Raw genomic sequence first — 20,367 nt, forward strand, 5'->3', positions numbered from 1 at the left:
GGACAAAACACCAACACTCATAATTTAAGGAAGCAGAAGTTTATCTTGGCTCATGTCTCCCTCCATAGTTGGCAGGTGTCTTGGCTACTTTTCTCTCATTTCTGGGACAAAATACCCGCCACTCAAAACAAAGAAAGGAAAGGTTTATTTAGCTCACCGTTTGTGGAGGTTTCAGTCCATAATCTGCTGGCACCAAGGCAGGGTGGCATGGCTGAGGGGCAGTACTCCAAGGCAGCAGCCAGCAAAAGCAGCAGGAGCAAGCCTCTTGTCCTCCTTTATATTATACACAGGCTACCTCCCCCACCGGCACCAGGGAGGCTGTAACAGTCACAAAATCTCCTCGCCCTCCTCTTGCACAGGATGGGGATGTTTACAAAGTGAGAGCCCTGGATCCCTGATGAGTCTCTCAATTAAACTGCTCAAGCTGACACAATGTATCAACCATCACAGGAGGCTGTCAGGCAGGAGGACACGGCAGAGGGACTGCTCTGCATGGCAGATGGGAAGCAGACAATCAAGGAGAGGGACCCGGGAGGCGAGATGTAATCTCCTGGGTCACACCTATGATGGCTCACCTCTTCTAATCAGGTCCTACCTCCTAACACCAAACCAGCGATAAGCTTCTATAATCCAATCACAGCCCAAAGTTCCCACCTATGATCACATAAGGCTTGAGTGTGCATTTAGATATAAACCACAACATTCCTGCTCCAGCCCCCAAAAGACTCAAGTATGTCTTTACACAGAATACATCGGTCATGTCTAAGAGTCAACAGTCTGAACAGTTTCAACACTGCTGAGAAGTCCAAGTCTGAAGTCTCCTCTAAGTCTCAGAGCAAAGTCTTAGCTGTATACCACTGTAAATATCAAGAACACTGTCAACACACAAGGGCACCGGTACACACTCCCATTCTAAGAGAGGAACAGAAATGAGTGGAACCAAACTAAGACTGGAACCCTGCAGAGTAATCACTAAGTCCTACCTCCGTCCCAGCACCCAGGAGAAGGCAGGACCAGACACAAGCTCCATGTGGCTTGGGCGCCTTGCTGCTGCAGCAAGAAAGGGAACCAGATAGGGCACTCTAACCCTCCTTCCAGGCCACGCCCACAGGACCCGCCTCTTCGGATCAGATTCCACCCAAATCAGCCATAAGCTCCATAATCCAGTCAGCCTCACAGGTCCCACCTATGACCTACAAGGCTTGCGAGAGACACCTAGAAGCAAACCAGGCACCCTTTCACAGAAAGTTTCCACCAAAATAAAGAAAGCAAAGAGGCAGCTTTGGGTCATGAATAAGTGAAGCAAAACAGGAGGGCGAGGAGAAGCTGCTGCAGGCTGGTGAAAAGGAGCCCAGACAGCGGGCATGCGGCACACCGGTCCTTAGGCACCAGGGCAACACAGGCTGGGGCAGCTCCAGAAAACCGCTCCCAAATAATAGAGGCAATATATTACCTACGTGTTTAACTGTGCCACAAAGCGATGGAAAGTTCAAAGATGTATTAGTCGTGGGCAGAGAGAGAACTAAACAAATGAACTGTAGCGGCCACCCACGGGCAACGAACGGGTTAAAACCCTTTTCTAAAAGCTGAACTCCTACTAAAGTCATCCCGTTCTGTAGGTGACCATGAGACAGTCGCAGACCTTTAGCTGTGAAGCCCGTCATTTCTCCCAGGAAGTCCTGGACCAGCTTCCCTGAAAGATTATGTATCGACCTCCTGCCACCCTCCTGGCCACAGCTAAGGCTCTGATGCATCAGAGGAAATGGTCTTATCAGAACTACAGCTATGAACATAACTGCAACACGATACAGGGGCTCCCAGAAGATCTACGAGCTACTAAGTGATCTGGGGAAAGACGTTCTTTAGATATCAATCACATTTGCTGCCTAGACTCTCTTTTCCTTACCCTCAGACCCTGACAGAATGCCCAATCTCGCAACCTGACTGGCCCTTTGGACACTCTTCTGCTGTCCCTTTTGACAGCCATGCTGACTAAATAAACTCGTAAATCATTTTTAACACTCATCACTGGTCCTTCATATACCATCTTATGTGACATGAATGACAATTAATTCTAAGAAAAACACAGTATTTTCCAGAAAGGAGTGCATCTATAAATCTCTGGTTCAATAATGCATCCAGCTAAATATTGATCTTATACCATATGATCTGATAGTATGTAGAGGATGGGAAGGAGAGCTAAGTCTTCAAATGCTTCACATTAGCATGTCAGTATCTACAGGTAAAACTGACAGTTCCCAAGAAGTATCAGAAACACTACATATATATGTATTACAAACAGGAAGGTGATGACCACAAGAGAAGCCAAAAGGCTTGACAGCTGCCCCTTCTGGGAACGGGACGGGTTACTGGTGAAACAAGTGAGAAACTGCTGTTTTTATACTAAGCCTCACAGAAATAAGTGGTCTTTTAAAAACAGCATGCATGTAAAACATTAACATCTACAGTAAGATACAGCAATAGCACATGCGCTTGGATCCTTATGCTAAATCATAATGTTTCTGAGACAGGATCTCACCACATAATTCAGTCTGGCCTCCAGCTCGCAGTGATCCTCCTGCTCAGCCTCCCAAGTGAGGGGATTAACAAGTGTGCATCCCCACACTCAGTCAATTTAAATCAAAATGTACGAACAAACTGTAAGGCTACGCATTTAAACTCTATGATAGCTTTTTTTTAAAGTGAGCAATGAAGTGTACCATAGGGCTAAAAATGTTAATTTAACATGACTTACTTAGTAAAGTGAGACATCTTCTATCAGAACAGTGTGCAATAAATATTTATATATTTTTGACTGTACCTAATCCAAATTTTTCTTTGTAATGGTGTAACTGTTAAGAGATATCTTTTTAATTAAATTTTTTTCTCAATGCAAAATGTTCTTGCCTCATCTCTCAGCACTTTTGCCAACTCAGTGATTTATCTCTCTCCGCTCTGAAGAAAAATCGCCCTGACTTCCCACCGCTGATCGGCAGACTCCTGTCACACTGCCCTTTCTAGTGACAGGAACACGGTGCGTGTAAACGCTGGGACTCCTGTTGGGGCAGGGTGCAGCCTTCCTCCAAACCCCGCCAGCACAGCACCGTGGCCCCCCACTCGGGAGCCTGGCCCCTCAGAATGTAAGAATTAAAACAAACAGCGCACCGCCAAAACACACCTAACTGTGTCCACTTCCTTAACCAACATCATTACTATCCATCGTTCCCCACGAACTTTAATGTAAATTAAAAGAATAACCGCTACCCAAATGACAAACCAGAACGGTGTCAGCCCTCGAAAAGATCTCTACAAACACCATTTAACAAAACTGAGGTGACAAAGTTGCAGTCTGGGAACAATAAGATGAGAAATATTTTTAGTACAAATTTGCAAAACCTATAGGAGTGCTGGTATTTTTTACAAAAACATTGTTACTGTGGCCTCAGAGCACGATGGAATCAGGAAAGTCTCAGCATCTCACGGAGACATTACAGAGAACTTACTAATACTGTGAATGCTTATGATACGCGCAAAGCACGTTAGTCACAAATCAAAAAGCAAGTGAATATAGCCCCAAAATAGGTCAGTGCCTGGGAAAACATTCAACTAAACTTCAGTTTCTGGAGCAATATTAATAGAACATTACTACAAAACATTAACACAAAACATTTTTGAAAAAAGTAAGATGTAAAACAGCAACCCAAGTCTTTTGCAAATAAAGAAACCATTGTACAACTTACGGTATTTACGATGAATTTCATCTATTTCTTCTTCTGTTTGGTCCTTTGTAAAAGCCATAGCCTACAATAATCAAGAAAATTCCTTAAAATTCCACCCCAAATGACAAAAATGAAAACAAATAGTGTGAATTTAGGAATCTCTAATGACAGTGTTTATAATGGAGAAAAATACCCCTTAACTGTTTTCTACTGACTGAGGAATGCTTCCTACAATTATAAATAGTATACATTTTACCCATTTATTCTCATCAGTAGAAAATGCAGCATTTATTTCACTATAATATGTAAAGTATTAACAAAATAACCCATTAGATTTCCTATTTTTATGTCTGATTTTCTACTTTCATTGTTGTAACAGGTCATACCTAGAATTTAAAGACACTGGTGACCAGTGGTAAGTCACATGTATCTGCCCTCTTTTCCACCTACATTTTCCAGGTCATGTTGGAAAAATCATAAAGGAAAAACTGCAATAATACAAGTCTTAGTGTTTTGCATTTCTAATTCTACCTTTTAAAATCTCAGACTAAAAGACTAGTAATCTACTTATGTAATTCACGATAGACTCCACCTTACAGTTAGCATACAGACAATAATAAAATCAATGGGAATTCCATTTTCTCTATCATCAGGTTATAGACTTACTCTCCAAAGTAGCTGGTTGCCTTACAAACATACTGGAGGGCCTAAAACGCTTCCTGCATCGTCATATGACAAAACAGCTATTTCCTTCTTTGGAATATTTTTTTTTAATTTTGGATCATCATGTTAGAAGAAAGCAACAGTGAAGCATTTTAGGCCTCTGAGCCCCTTAACAACTCAACAGAACTCAATCTTTATAATTTTTAAAATTATTCAGTATCTCCAATAATTATAGCTAATCACAGATGTGGAGAATGCCAGAGCCACAAAGGATCTCAGGGTCACGCAGCTCAGGTTCTTAGTTTTGCAGATGAAAACACTAAGAGCCACAGATTAAATAATGTACCAAAAGCAACCAACAGCAAAGGGCCAGTGGCCAAGCTCCCCGATGCAGAGGCTCAGGCTCGGCCTACAGGGCTCTGGCGCATGAACAGACACTACTTGGGTAGAGCATTTTTGTGCTGTAAGTCAGCTGAGACTGAATATTGTGTTAAAAATGTGTTACAAATAAATCTTAACATTCAAATAGAAACGTGTCTTAGTACATTTACTACTAAGAACCGTTATTTTGGTAGAGTATCAATTTTTCCCCCTTCATTTCTATCCAGATACTGAAAAAGACCGTCAACATACACTTTCATTGAGTTTACTTGCTTCAAGACGCATCCTGGTTTTCTCCATGTTTTCAATCTCTTCGACTATCTCAGCAGCTGTTAAAACAAGAAGACATAACCACTGTTCACTACATGGTGTCGATCATTACACTACAGCTGTGTATACTGTGAAGAGTAGAGGAAGATACGTAATAGGCACATAGGAATTCCCTCTCCCAGCTTTGCAATTTTTCTACAAAGTCTAATTTTCTTTCTTTCTTTTTTATTTTTTTGGTGCTGGGGATATGAACTCATGACCTTGTGCTCACCAGGCAGGTGCTTAAGGCGCTGAGCTAAATCCCTGGCCTCTATTATTTTATAATAATAAGTTAAAAAAAAATAACAGGGGGCCAGGGATTTAGCTCAGTGCTGTAAGTGCCTGCCTGGCAAAAAAAAAAAAAAAAAAAAAAAAAAAAAAATGACAGGAATCCAGGCACGGTGGCACACACCCGTAAGCACAGTTAAGTGGAAGGCTGAGGCAGAAGGATCACAAATTCGAGCTTAGCCTGGGCAACTTAGCAGATCCTGTCTCAAATTTTAAAAAATAAAAAGGGAGGAGGATGCAGCTCAGTGGCAGAGCACTTGCCTAGTATGTGAGAGGTGGATTTAATCCCCAATGCCAACAAAAAACCACAGAAATACACAAATTTTAAAAACAACAAACATGTAGTTAGAACAAACTGTTTACACATACAGTCTGAAACATAAACAGAAGAAAAGTCATAGCTGTAAACAGTAATCCAAATGGAATATAAAAGTTAAGCGATCACTGTGAGTTCATTCTCTAGGAACACCTTGATGAAAGTCTAATATATTAAATGCTATACTACTTTTCAAGGAGAGAGAAAGGTCTACAAACACCGGGGGAAACGCCCTTGCCTTCAGCACCTGTGTAGTAGGTACAGCTACAAAACTCTTACCAGAGAGGTCTGAAATGCAGCATCACACACTAGATGTCTATGAATGCAAACAGTGTAGAACATGCAAATGTCACCTTTCTGGATCCAAAGTCAGTCAATTAGAATTAAAGTACACAAGGCCTGCTACAAGAATCTACATGTTTATATATTAATGCCTAGAATTTTCTCCCACATAACTTACAGGCAGCTATAATGGTTGGTGAAAGAACATTAGGATAATACGATAATTAAATTGTACAGTAGATACGCAGGAAAATCCACATTTTTCTCTATATGCGTGAAACAATCTCTATTAAATTTATCTTAACCCACAGACCATAAGAGGATCCTTTAAGAATCCAACTGTTTCAATTTAATGAAAGTTTGTTTCCCAAGCACTGAGTGATACTTTTGCATCCCTAATATCATGAAACAGTTAGAAACAAATAAATAACATCTTTCTCCCTGAGCAAATACTGCTTAGCCCTTCTCTCCTTCCCAAACTTCCTGAGTCAAAGTACAGCAAGAAAACAAGAACACTATCTGTGCTATACCTACTCCACTGACACAGTCTCATTCAAGACGGAAATGTAATAGCCCTCTCCTGAGATGTTAAGAAACCTGTATTAGGATTGGGTACAATTTAGGGGATGAGATCTTTCAGGGAGACCTTTGATTCTCTTCAGGATACCCTGGGGAGCACACCAGCTGGCCAGGCATGCACAGACGAAGGCTGGATCGCTCTCTCTGAGGAAGAGGATCACAGCTAACCACTGCGATGAACTGCACAAGGCCAAGTGTGGGTTACCATGAAAGTACACACGCAGACTGCGGGGGAAGAGGACACGAAGCCACCAAGAAGCAAGCCCTCCCTGGGGATCAGCATCCCGTGTGGGCCTCTGGGAGAAGAGCCAGATGCCAGTCCCTTCTGGCACACAGGCTGGGAAACAAGAGCCAACCCCCAGCCCCACAACTGCCACCGTAAGCGACCTGCTGATTTGGAGAAACACAAGCTGCAATGATGGCTACTGGGGCGGGATACAACTTAATGCTTTAGTGTTCGGTGTTTCACTGTGCCTGTGGTCTGATCACCTATTCAGAGGATGGCAATACACAGTGTAGCGTCTGTGGGGATCTCCTCCGGCGGTGGTGGCCTTTGTTGATTCCCTATCATCTTGTTTTGAAGTCCTGTATCATTTTCATTGTTTTGTTAGGTTGGGTTTTGTTCTGGTTTGTTTTGATTGATTTTATTACATCTGATGGCAGGAGCAGCTATTTCAAAGTTAACAAGACATATTATGGTAGCCATTTTGGATTTACTATTGTCTTACTTTGATGTCTTTTATTGCATTCATTGTTTTGTTTTTATTGGTTCTATTCCGTTGTGCTTGATTTTTACTATGTCCGAAAGTATCTGCATCTATTTTGAAGACAGTAGGAGGCACCATGGTAACCTTTGTTGATTTGCTATTATTTTTAAGTCCTTAATACTGTCATTTATACTGGTTTGTTTTGATTGGCTTTGTTCTGTTTTGCTCTGCTTAGTTTTAATTTCTTTAAAATAAAAATTAAAAATAGTAAAGAAAGTACGCAAACCCTGGGAGGTGAAGCCACAGGGGAACTGCACCAACTGCTGTGTGGTGTGTCACTGCTGAACAGCAGGAGGTGGGAATGAGCCCCCCTCCAGATCTGGGCAAAGGAAAGGAAAACAGGCACCACCCCTACCCATATACACACACACTGCATGACAGATAAGAACCCCCAACTAGATCTGCTCCCCTAGAGATAGAAGTCTTAAGCCACTGTAGAAAGGGAAGCAAAACCACTTTCCCTAGAACAGGGTAAACTCGCTCTGGCACTCAGGGAAGTAAACAAACACCATGCTGGACTCCTGCAGGAGGCTCAGGAACCCTCCCTAAGCCCAGATTCAAAGGGCCTCCCTGAGAGGGATGCGGCATGGGAGTAACAGAGAAGGCCCCCTTCTCCCTGCCATGGACGAGTTCCCAGTGACAACAGGAAGGAGCATGGAGCAAACCCTCCCTGAGCACAGGCTCACGGGAAACACTAAGTTACAGTTACACAGACACAGTTTAAAAAGTGACAGTTCACCCAGCAACCTACGAAGCATAAGGAAATTCTCAAAAATTGTGAGATTGGTGTTGATCTGAGGGCAAATGCCACAATGACAAAACCCACACCACGTTCAACTCCTGACCAAATGTATACACCCCAAACAATAAAGACCTAACAGAAGATGAGACAGACCTATTTCTGGGCACAAGTACCATTATTTATTTCAGTGTTTAGATTCTTACATATAAAGACTGGGTTGCAAGAAAAACTTGTACAGTACATGAAAAAGTGAGCAAAAAAATTCAGCTGTCACTCAGCTGTTAAAACTATAGACATGGGCTCTAAAATAATTACCAGTAATACGCTAGTAACAAGCTAAGGAACCTAGTGCCAAAGGTAAACAACATGAATAACGAGCCACTCAGTAGAAATATTTTAAAAATTATTTCCTTAACCAAGAATTAAATGAAAATATTTTAAAATATAATAGTTAGAATCAGCTAAGGAATAAAACTAATGAGCCTACAATAGAATTGGTATTATCCAATCCACAACACACAAATAAAAAACCACAGCAGAACAAAGCACCTAAGGGCAATGGGACGGTAAACAAAAGATACAAATGTAGTGGGCCAGAAAAAGAAAGAACAGTTCACTCGCTTCCTCACACAGGTCCCAGATATCCCCATGCCATACCTTTCTAATGACAAATGTACTGCAGTATAACAATAGCCAGCTGTGAATGTCGGGAGCTGTGCTGGGAACACAGGAAGCAATCCTGGTGTTCACTCACTCGGTAAGATGAAGGACAAGGTGTGTGCACAAGTGTCAACGTGTAAATGGTTGGGTTTTATCCACGTTATGCACCATGTTACATTCTTATGTATCGTAACTTTTTAATTAAATGTTTTCTTCTCTTTTTTCTGATAGAATTAGCCTAATTCAGCACAATGTCACATGAAAACCCACCTTTACAACTCTGGGAGGAGGCTGAAAGTGCGTCATCAGGTGACTCAGCTGTGGAACATGACTTGGATGGTGTAAGCCAAAGAACTTAGCAGGATATGACAGACAGATACGATAGACAGAGAAGTACAGAACCAAGACCCTGATTCAGATGAGGAAGAAATCGGGGAAGTAAATAAATACTTGACTGGCCAAAATGCGACAAAATTATCAAGTATATCTGAACAATCCAATGTTAGAAATGTTAGTGGGTCCTTGTCAGGGATGAAACCTACTGGACGGAATGGCAACCCTGGGGCTCAACGCAAGACAATAATGAAATACAAGAAAACATTCTACATACACAACAGTAACACCCAAAGTATACTCATCATGGTACCTCACCATCCGGACCAAAAGCCTTCATTGCAGGACTTTACACTGTAACCATCAGAATCTAAAGGGTTTATGGAGAAGTGGCAGATGTGGCACTGAGATTTTTAGAGCAACAATGACACTCGAGATTTGGTTTCCTTCAAAACTGGCTACATTTTGATGACAGACATATCAAGAAAAAAACCTGACAATCTGCTCATCTGTTGAAATGCTCATTTGCTGAAAAGCTTTGTTTTGAATTGTCAAGCAATTTAGACACCATTTGAATACCTGACAACTGAATGAACAACTTGCTACACTGCATGGTTGCTGAAGCTTTTAGCAAAATATGCAAACAAACCTTCAAATATGGTATAAAAATATATGCCTTGGAAGACACAAAGGCATTTTACAACTTGAACTTAGAAATTTATCCGGGAGCTCAGCCACCAGGTCTTTTTTACCGCAGAAATAAGCGGGATGACTTTGTGGACAGATTTGTTGCACCTATTTCAAAAGTAACCCAAACGTCACATTCAACAATTGGTTCACTGTTACCACTGATGTTGCAGTTTACAAAAAGAATGCCAGCTGACCACCACTAAAACTATTCCCAAGAACAAAGCCCAGAGCCCTGAAAAAAGCATTCCAAGTGCGCGTCACATAAACCCATAGTGCAATCTCTGGGATTCAGAAAGACCTAACATTGGTCTCCTATACGGCAGAGAAAAAGTATTGATACTGTCAATACTACATATGATGACAAGATTGATAGTGAGGCTGGGCATGATGGACATGCCTGTAATCCCAGCACTCTGAGGCTGAGGCAGGAGGATTCTGTAAACTACTGTGCTACATAATGAGTTCAAAACTAGCCTAGACTATATAGAAGACCTTGTTTCAAAACCAACAGGATTGACAGTGAATCCTCAACACAAATGAAGCCAGAAATGATCACATTTTACAACAATTGAAAGGCAGAGTAGGGGATGTTAATGAGTTATGCAGCAACCATGATGCCATTCAAAACACAAAGCATTGGTCAGTGTTTGTGTTTTACTCCATCCGAAACATATGAAGCATAAACAGTTTCACAGTTTACAAAGAAAAAAACAAGCACAAAATGTAATGGAGAAATCTTCGTAGAGGGTTGGTAGTGGAATTGATAAATGATTAACTGTAACACAGGAAAAATAATATGTACCTGCCCAAACAGCTCCTCAAAAGAATTCTGGAGCAGACTGGTAGACAGGTAAAAATCCCAAGAACCTCCTAAGAAAGGAAGAAGAGCAAGCTGTCAGGTGTGTGTCACTGCAGAAGACAAGAAAGCAAAATCAGGTGCCGTCGGTGTAAGCGACACTTGTGTATGGCACATGCTGCTTTCATGTGTGAAAACTGCCTTAGGTGTGAGAACTGAAGGAAAGATTATTTTCGTGGTAGAGGTGCATTTCTATTTTTATTGTAGTTCACATAGGAATTTATTTCTACTGTTTTTTTTAGATTTAGGAAGCGAACAAGCAGTTGATATAGAAAAAGTTGATGTTTATTCTAAATACTCAGTATATATCTGATACTTTATTTTACTGTATTTCATTTTCCTGCTAAGCAGACATTGTGTAATGTAACAGCTCCTGACAAAAGAAGACCAGAGAGGTGACAAGGACGGGCTGCAGACACGGAGAGCTGAGCGCGCTCTAAGTGTGAGCAGGACCTGTGCAAAGGCTGCTGGCGTGTCTGCAGACGGCCTGATGGCTCTGTGATGGCTGTGAAGGTGATTTCAGTGTGGGCTTGGCTTTTATTTTCATTATAGTTCACACAGGACTTTGTTTCTACGTTATTGTTTAGATCTTGTAAGCAGGTAAACAGCTGATGCTGAAAATGTTGGTGCTTATTCTACATACTCATTTCACATTAAAATATCTTTTGCATTGATACTTTATTTTCCTGTTTTGCACATTGTTTACTAAAAAGCTCATAAAATTAAAATTAACAATTTTTCAACAGAAATATTCCTAAAAAATAAAAGTGGGTGTTACATACTCCCATAACACACTTTTTCTAAAAATTTGCCGTGATGTCCCAGGGGCTACAGAACTAATGCCAGAATCTGCCAAGTATAATGAATGCAAGAAACTCAAAGAACATCACTACAAATCAAAACCAAAAACACAACAAAACAAAGCCAACACGCACAGGTGCACAAAACCTTGAGCCAGAGGAAAAAACTGTGCTGAATAAGAAAACACCAAGAATTGTAACTGTACATCTAATCAGGAACTATTCAACCCAGAACATAAGGGAGCAACGTCTTTAAAGTGTTTAAAGTGCTCATCAAAAAAAAAAAAAAAAAAGCCTCTACCCATTCAGAATTCTGTAGCAATGACAGCATCTTTCAAAACTGAAAGAGAAGCCGGGCCTGGTGGTACATACGTGTAATCCCAGCACTTGGCATGCTGAGGCAGGAGGATCACTGCACGTTTGGGGCCAGTGTAGGCTACACAGTGAGCTCAAGGCTAGCCTGAACTTGTCTCAAAAAAAAAAAAGGAAACTTCCTCAGACTATTACAGATTAAATATATTATTAATATACTTCTACTGCAAAGCAGAACTACAAATTTTTCATCTCTGTGAGAAGAGTGATGGAAGTGATAATTACAAAGGAAAGTCTGTATGTCTGCCTGCCTATCTTTTAACTACTGTAAAAGTGATTGTTTCATAGGAAAACAATAGCCACACACTGTGTTAAACAGCACACGCAAAAGTAAACTTAAGAATGCATGACAAAGAATTAAGAACGGGGAGCGTACTGGTAGAATTTTGTAATTCCACAAATGGAGCTGAATAATGTTATCTGAAGGTATACTGTAACTAAAGATGCATAATGAAAACCCTAGGTAACTATTAACATTTTTTGAAAAAGAGGTAAAATACTAAGCCAACTATAAAAATAAAACAATAAAAATGCTCAACTAATCCAAAAGATACCAAAAAAGGAGAAAAAGAACAAAAAGATGTCAAACTTAAGTCAACTGTATGAAAAATTACATTAAACATAAATGGTCTGAAGCACCAATTAGGAGACAAAATCCAGCTCAGATTTAAAAGATCAAATTACATACTATCAAGAAAGAATCTATTTTAAATAAAAAGACATGCAAAATAAAAGTATGGAAGAAATGTGTCAAGTAAACACTAATGAAATGCCACTTGGAACAGCTAGTAGTAATATAAAGCACATTAGACTTCAGAACAATGAATACAAAAGGGAAGTTGCATGTACTAAATGACACTCACCCAAAGGATTAACGATCCTAAATGAACCTGGAACAAATTTAAAATATATGAAAACAATAAAGTAACATCAAAGAACACATGAAAAAGACCTGTGACACGTTCCAAGCACGGTGACACGTGGGTTAATGAACTCAATCTGCTTTACAGTTTTGAGGAAGATGGTGGCATTTGTGTTTGTGTGGGGAAAATGTTAATGGTCATGCTCGTTACCCAATGCAGAGTTCGCAAACAGAAGCAAACTTCTGTCAAATGCTTTTCTTTGGGAGCTGAACTGTTTGCAAACAAAAGTACTAGGGACTTAAGGTCATTTTTTCGTGTCTTTCCCCACCAAGGACGACTAGGAACAAATAATTTTAAGAGAGCTCTGAACAGTAAAAAGAGGAAGACGGACTGGCTAAGAACCTCAGAACTTGTCTAAAGAAAGAACATCGGGTCACTGGGCGTCCTTTTCGGCTTCTTTGAGTTTCAGACTAGAATGTGAAAAAGCCTATAAACTAGAACCACCAACCAGCACACACAAAGCCCTAAGAAAAATCTAATCTCTCTAAGCACGGACTGCGAAGGGCAGTGACAGGCTCCCTCCTGAGGGTATCTTACCTACCCCAGCACCAGGACGGCCAGCGCTCCCTGTGCCTGCACATCGCAGGAGACAACAGCCTGGACCCCTCACAGCAGCCCTGGCCAGCACCAGGGCTGGGCGACACGGGCAGTGAAGGCCCAGAGAGGTAACTGGGGGCGGCTCCTGCACTTTCACCCCTCCACCTGTGACCGGGGGAGAATCCTAAAGATGATGAACTCAGAGAAAGCAATTTTTAAAACCCAAACAGGAAATGCTGGATACATCCTTGACCAATCCACACATAAAACTACCTACATTTAATAGGCCAAAGAGTTTGAAGACTGAACCACTGTGGAATACCAGGTTTCCAGAGTGGCCTGCAAGCAGTAATTAAATAGAGTAGACCCCCAATAACACCCAGAATAACAGAAGGTTCTGGGCTCTCAACTGGTGTTAGAACCATGGCTCACAAGAGTAGGCTAACCACAGTGTGACTTCTAACTAAGGTACAATGTTTATTCAGGATTTAGACCCTCATTCTACTATATTCGAAATGTCCATAATTCAATAAACAAAAAAACACTTACCATACTAAGAGCCAGGAAGGAAATAACACCTTGAATAAGAAATGCAAACACTGCAGTAGCTCAACTGTTAGAATTATGTGACCAGAATTTTATTTAAAATGATACAATAAGCGATTAAAAGCACTCTTGAAACAAAGGAAAATTAAAACTGCTACTTGGTATAACACTTTTAGGATAGCAACTTGCCCATTATAAAAATCTATCTTTTCAGTAATCTAAATTGTTGGTATTACAAGGAGACAAAGAGTAACACCACAGGAATCAGAAGTGAAGCGGGGAGTGAATCCAGCTGTGTAAGAAAGGAATCCCCCGGCTTCACAGAGAGCAGAGGAAACACACGAGCACAGCAGCCCTGCACCCTGAGCGGAGGCAGGCCGGGAGGGCTGGGCAGGCAGACTCGTAAATCCTGGTTCTTTTTTATGGGTCAGTTTTGTAGTGATGTAGTAGATTAGAGGAGACGATTCTGAGAATATTCTAGACATACTCTCGGTAACTAAGCTAGACAGAAACCAATAAAGTCAGAGAGAGATCCAGCTCTCAAGGAAACCAGTGCAAAACAAAGACATCAGAATTGTGGCTGGGGAGCATGTGAAGAAAGCCAGGCCTCAGACAGAGAGGCGGTGGCCAGGCCTGCTGCCTCCCTAAGGGACAAGCAGGGACTGGAGATGACAGTAATTAATGTACCTGGTGCAGTAAATCCAGGCAGGTGACCAGGGCTTCTGCACCCACGTCTTCCCCAAATGCTCTTCTTTCCACGTACTCTGCTTCCTAATTGGAACACTATTAGCTAAGCGGCTACACTAAGTTGACTATAGCTTACCCACATTGTGACTTTACTGCAGACATCTCCCCACTTTCAGAGCCCCTCCTGTCTCTCAGGTGCTGTCTCTCAATAAACTTTCCCCACTTCTACTATCCTCCATTGTTCCCTGGGATTCATTCTTCGATATTCAAAAAACATAAACTTGGCACACCTGTCGTCTATCAGAGTGGGAGTCCTGTTTCATCTACATCAGTATTATTCAATCAAACAAACTAGTAAATGTGTTGATCCTTTTGGGAGAGAGGATTCTTACTACAGAAAAAAGGAAATACAAAGAGAAAAGTAAAGAATTGCAGGGCTGGAAAAGTCGAGACCTTGGTATATTCTCATGATCTCTAAAATATCTAAGTATAAATAGATGCGTACACTTAGTGACACATATACCACATACATGTACGCATGCCTGTGTGTATACATACCATGTCCTTATGTGTAAGCATGCATTCCTGCACATGCAGCCCCAAGCTCCTTGTCCTGAAGCAGCCTAGGAGCAAAGACAGCGGTAACAACAAGCACAGCTGGCAGCCACAGTGTGGTTTCAATGCTAGAAGGAGCCAGAGCTCTGCAGAGAAAGAGCTGATTCCGGTTAGGGCAGGAAGGACAAGATGAGCCTGTGATACCTGTAATACAAGATGAGCCTGTATGCAGAAGTAAGGAAAAGGTTACAAAAACAACAGGCATAGGCACCCTGACCAAGAATCAGTGAAGATATCCTGCTGGTCAAAACTGGAGAAACACAAATGTCAAAAATAATTAGGAATGGTAGTGAATTATAAATCTGTGGATCCACATAAATAATGGGTAAAAATAAGATGGAAGCTCTTGTTTTCACAACTGTGGCAAGTTCCATCGACAAATGTAAAGGGAATACAGAATTTGGAAAGCCATTTTGTAACCGTGACGGAAAAACAACAGCACAGGGAAAAACTCATCTGAGGTTGCTAAATATAAAAGTGACATTTTAATGAGGTAGACAATAGTGCCCATGAGTCTCTCTATATTTCCTTTCTTAAAATTCTATACCTTTATTATTTTTCCAAGTGAAATTAGTTCTTTTAAAATTTTATTTTATGAAAAAATAAAACAAAATGTCACAATCAAGTAAGAGAAAACCAATAGTTATTGCACTGTGTATTATTATCGTCAAAGTAGCTACTCAGAGTACAATACATAAATCAAAAAGATCCTTGCAAAGCAGAAACAATCCAATGTGCACTACTGTCCTATACTTCTCAGCAGTAGAAAGGGGAAATGTACCGCAGGTACACTGTAGACACTAAGCCGGGAACCGCACTGGCACCACACGTAAGGGCCTCCTGATGTCAAACGCTTCTGGAGGAACAATGAACCGTCACAATCACGGTACTCTTGTCTAGGAAAAGACAACTTGCATGTAATTACAAGGAAACATTAGACAAGGCAGAATGACAAACACTTTATTTGGAAACACATACACACGTTCACAGGCAAAAGACACTTCCTTCTTTTAAAAGACCATGAAAGACAAAGAAAGTCGTTATAACTAAAAGTGACTGGAAAGACAATACAACTCTGTGATCCAAACCCAGTTCATGTATTGGACAAAACAGAAAAAAAACTATAAAAGCTACTGCTGGGTCCAACAACAAAACTGAGAGAGAGATCAGAAATGAGTGTTCTAGCTGGGTGTGGTGGCACAGGTCTAACCCCAGCACTTGAGAGGCTGAGGCAGGAGGAACGCCCTGATTCAGAGCAGCCTGGGCAAGTGCTCAAAGCCAGCCTGAACTGCAGAGCAAGACCCTGTCTCAAAAAGACAAAAAAGAAAGAAGTGTTCTAACAGTGAGAGCCATTCTGTGGGGTGGGAACTTCTTTTTTTTAAGGAAATACTCAATGAAGTATTTCAAGGTAAAGTCAAAATTATACAACTTTTAAGAAAATAAACACACACAAATACACAGTTAGAACAATGGTGATTCACAAAAGCAAATGAGGTACAATGCTAACAATTTGGTGAAGATGTTTAAAGGATTATGTGGTGTTCTTTAGGATAAGTTTTTCAGCTTTCCTGTAAATGCAAAGTATTTCCAAATAAACATTTTTACAAGAATGTAGCCAGGTGTGGGGCACACACCTGCCACTGGGAGGCTAAGCAGGAAAGCCGCTGCCAGTTTGAGGCCGGTCTGAACTACATCATGAATTCAGAACAGCCTGTGCAGCACAGGGAGACCCTGTCTCAAAAAACAAACCCTGGAGGGCTAGGGCAGAGCTCAGCAGGACCGAAACCGCCTGGCAAGCACAAGCTCCTGAATTCGATTCCCAGTTCCAAAAACCACACACACATATACAAAAAAGATTTTTTAATAGATACAGGAATGAAAACCTAAGACATTTTCAGATCAACAGAGGCTGAGAAAAATCTATCTCAACAACATAAAAAATACTAAAAAAAGTTCATCAGGAAACAGAGAATAAACCACATGTAAACCTGGATCCGCATAAAAAAACAGAAATCTGGAAATGGCAGATGTGTAGATGAACACAGATTTTCCTTCACACTTGTTTTTATAAGAAAATTGACAGTTTGAAGCAACAATGTTAAAGTAGTAAGGGTTTGTTTTTTAACAGGAACAGAAGAAAAAAATGTGTGACAACCATAAAAATGAATGGAAGTTGCAAGGTCCGTGCCCTACACGTGAAGTAGCGTAACACCACCTGAAGGTGGACGTGGGGAGTTAAAGATGCACGTGGTGGAACAATCACACACACACAAAAACAAGTGCGTATGTGTGTGTGCAGAAAAACAAACTCGGTTTTCCTCACCATGTTTTCATAACAGGCTTCTGCCAAACCCCTTCAAGCAAGCCAACTGCTCTACAGCAGACGCTAGCCGGACGTCCAATTCAATTCGGATACCGGCTACCAGAGATGCATCAGACTGCCCCCCAAACCCTACCTCCAGTGCCAACTCAGACCTCAGGTTCTTTTACCGATACTTCTGGCTGACTCCAATGGCAGTTTCTACAACCCCTCTTTGTTTGATCAATTTTCTAAAGCAGTACACACTACTCACAGAAGCAGTTCAACGAGCAGTTTATTACAAAGGATGTTTTAAAGGACCTCAATGAAAAGCCAAACAATGAGACATTGGAGAAGATGTGGCAGGGACCCCAAGCAGAACGTCTGTCCCTCAGTTTGAGCTATGCCACCACCACAATGTTGTCCACCTTTCTGGAATACCCGAGCCCATGTCTTTTTTATGGTTTGTTTGTATTTTTTGTAGTGCTGGGAACTGAACTCAGGGCCTCAGTATGATAGGCCACCTCTTTACCACCGTTTCATCATCAGCCCTTCTTCTGTGTTTTCATAAAGGATATTCATTACTAGGCATGATTAATTAAATGACCAGCTGCTGATAACCAACTCAATGTTCGGCCTTCTCTCTACCCCAAGTGGAGCCAGGGAATGCCAGCTCTCTCTGGGCACTAGGTCGTCTCCCCTGTCAACTGAGGACCAAAATCACCCATAAACATTAGCTCAAAAGGGTTGAAGGGGGCTTGTAAGCTAGAATGGCGGCTCATACCTGTAATCCCAGCACTCTGGGGGGCCAAGGTAGGCGGGTGGAGAGTTTGAGCCCCGCCTAGGCAATTTTAGAAGACCCTTAAAATAAAAAAGCCTCAAAATAAAAAATGAGAAGGGTGAGTGATACAACTCATTGAGAAGGCCCAGGTCAATCCCCAGTAACACAAAAAAAGTATAGGTGTGGGATAGAGACTGTTACAAATAACAAAGACTGCCTCTGTTCTTCAGGAACCAAGGGGAAAACACTAAATATCACAGCAAAAGATGTTCCATTACTCTAGTCACACGGGGGCTACAGAAGCACTGAGAAGGAACACTGCCCCCTCACACACACAAACAGGTGTCTCGGTATCGTTATCAGAGTATCATACAAGGATAACGAATAAACCACTAATACAGATAAGATGTAAAACTAAAACTTTCTCAACTAATCTAAAAGGAAGGACAAGAAGACGAATAAACAAGACAAATTGAAAACAAAAAGCAAGACAACAGATATAGCCCCAATTAAGTAGAATAAAAGAAATGAAATTCTATAAATTATAGCATGCTTGTCGAATTTAGAAAGAAAACCCAAACCTTACACTGCTTACAAAAAACATAGTATAATACTGTAACAGATAAAACAGTTCAGTAACTGTAACATGTTTAAAGAAAATGAATAAACTAAGAAACATGAGGTGTATCCCACATAAAGCAGATTTAGAGACAAGGACTACTATGCAAGGCGAAGATGAATGTTTCATAATGATAAGTAGGTTAACTCACCATGAATGGCACCCAGCCTAGTGCCCATCTGACCTAACGGGACGCCTAGTCTTGTTTGAAACAGATGTCTGTGGTCTAGAATCTCCTCTGCAGGTGGATGAGCCCAAACAAGCCAAACTCTGGTGGGAGATGGCCACTACAGTGACCCACAGATGACCTCTAGCTTCTTTATAATCCAATTTCCATGCTAAGCGACACCCCGTCAGCCTGCTTAGACAAACTCCAGAGCATACAAGAAAGAATTGAGCTGGCATCTGACCTGCAAGAATTCTAAGAATTTTCAGCTCATCCAAGGGAAAATCATGACTATTCCTCCCCTGGATAGTCTGTCTTGACCTTAGGACCTCCCCAGCCCTGACAATTGAGAACCTGGTTCACCAGGCGGCCTTCCAAGTCTCCACTCCTTTACTGTGGAGGACAGCCTGGATGACTCTCCTTAAAAGAAGAGCAATTATCTCCATCGTGGCTAAACCTGGCCCTTCCCCATGCACGGATTTGTTCAGAGTTGGCTTTAAGCAATGTAAATCGGGCTGGCCCAGGTGCAGTCTTTGAGCAAGATGACAGGTCTGTGTTTCTGTACCCTCGAGGCTCCCAAAAGACATGTGTGAGTGAATGGCAAGGAGATGCATGCTCCACGCTGTTGGCTGGGACCGGAGCCCCAAGGTAAGAGGTTATGACTTCCCCTTCCCCGGTAGGGCTCTCTATTCCACTTGGTACGGTACTATGCAGGGCACCTGACATATACTGTATCACTTATTTCTCTAAAAATGTTAGAAGGTCAGTCACATTATTATTATTTTAAAAATTAGAAAACTAAGGCAGAAAAGTGGCAAGTAATTTGCCCCCACTAGCCAGCGTAAGTTGAAAGGCTGGAACTGTAGCTCAGGCTCTGCAGAACCCCTCCTCACCACCGCACCACACAACCTCTGCAAAGACACCTCAGGAACCAGCACCACACAACCTCTGCAAAGACACCTCAGGAACCAGCGTCCTTGAGAATAGCATTTGCGGCCTGGGACAGCTGGAACGAAGGCTGGCTTGTCACAGTATTCACTAGGTACCTTTGCAGGAATGTATTTGCCTGTTTAACCTTTTACCAAAAAAAGCATTTATTAGAATTTTCTTTCTGTGTGTTATAATCTCTAAGCTACACAGAAGTGCTTTACCTAGATGGCGGTAACTTGTTTTTCTACTTTACCTGACTTAGGATGCAAAGCATCACACTGGGCATTATACATGTGGACAAATTCTTGGTGCCTTTTAATGAGCTGCTGTTTATTTCCATGAGTAGATAATCCATGCTCTTTTAGCTTTTTCTTTAAATCACGATCAGAGAGTAAGTTATACACGGTTTTGGGCAGCTGCTTCCTTTTCTGAGCAGAACTAGAAAGAGGAAAAAAAAATCTCAGATTACTGTAAATTACCAAATTCTTGCATGTAAAACTACAACTT

The 20,367-nt window shown here is 41.4% G+C and overlaps 1 protein-coding gene across 4 annotated transcripts in view; it reads right to left on the reverse strand.

Moving 5' to 3' along the window:
- Positions 1 to 20,367, reverse strand: part of Rad18 (RAD18 E3 ubiquitin protein ligase) — a 126,077-nt gene that overhangs the window by 60,313 nt on the left and 45,397 nt on the right. For all 4 annotated transcript variants that reach the window (XM_013146332.3, XM_063225190.1, XM_063225189.1 and 1 more), the window contains exons 8-10: positions 20,114 to 20,298; positions 5,016 to 5,092; positions 3,741 to 3,801 (exon numbers count right to left, since the gene is read on the reverse strand). In XM_013146332.3, coding sequence (XP_013001786.1) covers positions 3,741 to 3,801; positions 5,016 to 5,092; positions 20,114 to 20,298 — 323 coding nt within the window. The remainder of the gene's footprint in view (positions 1 to 3,740; positions 3,802 to 5,015; positions 5,093 to 20,113; positions 20,299 to 20,367) is intronic.

This window comes from Cavia porcellus, unplaced genomic scaffold, assembly GCF_034190915.1.
Source record: "Cavia porcellus strain 051 isolate PalLab524CR breed Dunkin Hartley unplaced genomic scaffold, mCavPor4.1 scaffold_15, whole genome shotgun sequence".
NCBI lineage: Eukaryota > Metazoa > Chordata > Mammalia > Rodentia > Caviidae > Cavia > Cavia porcellus.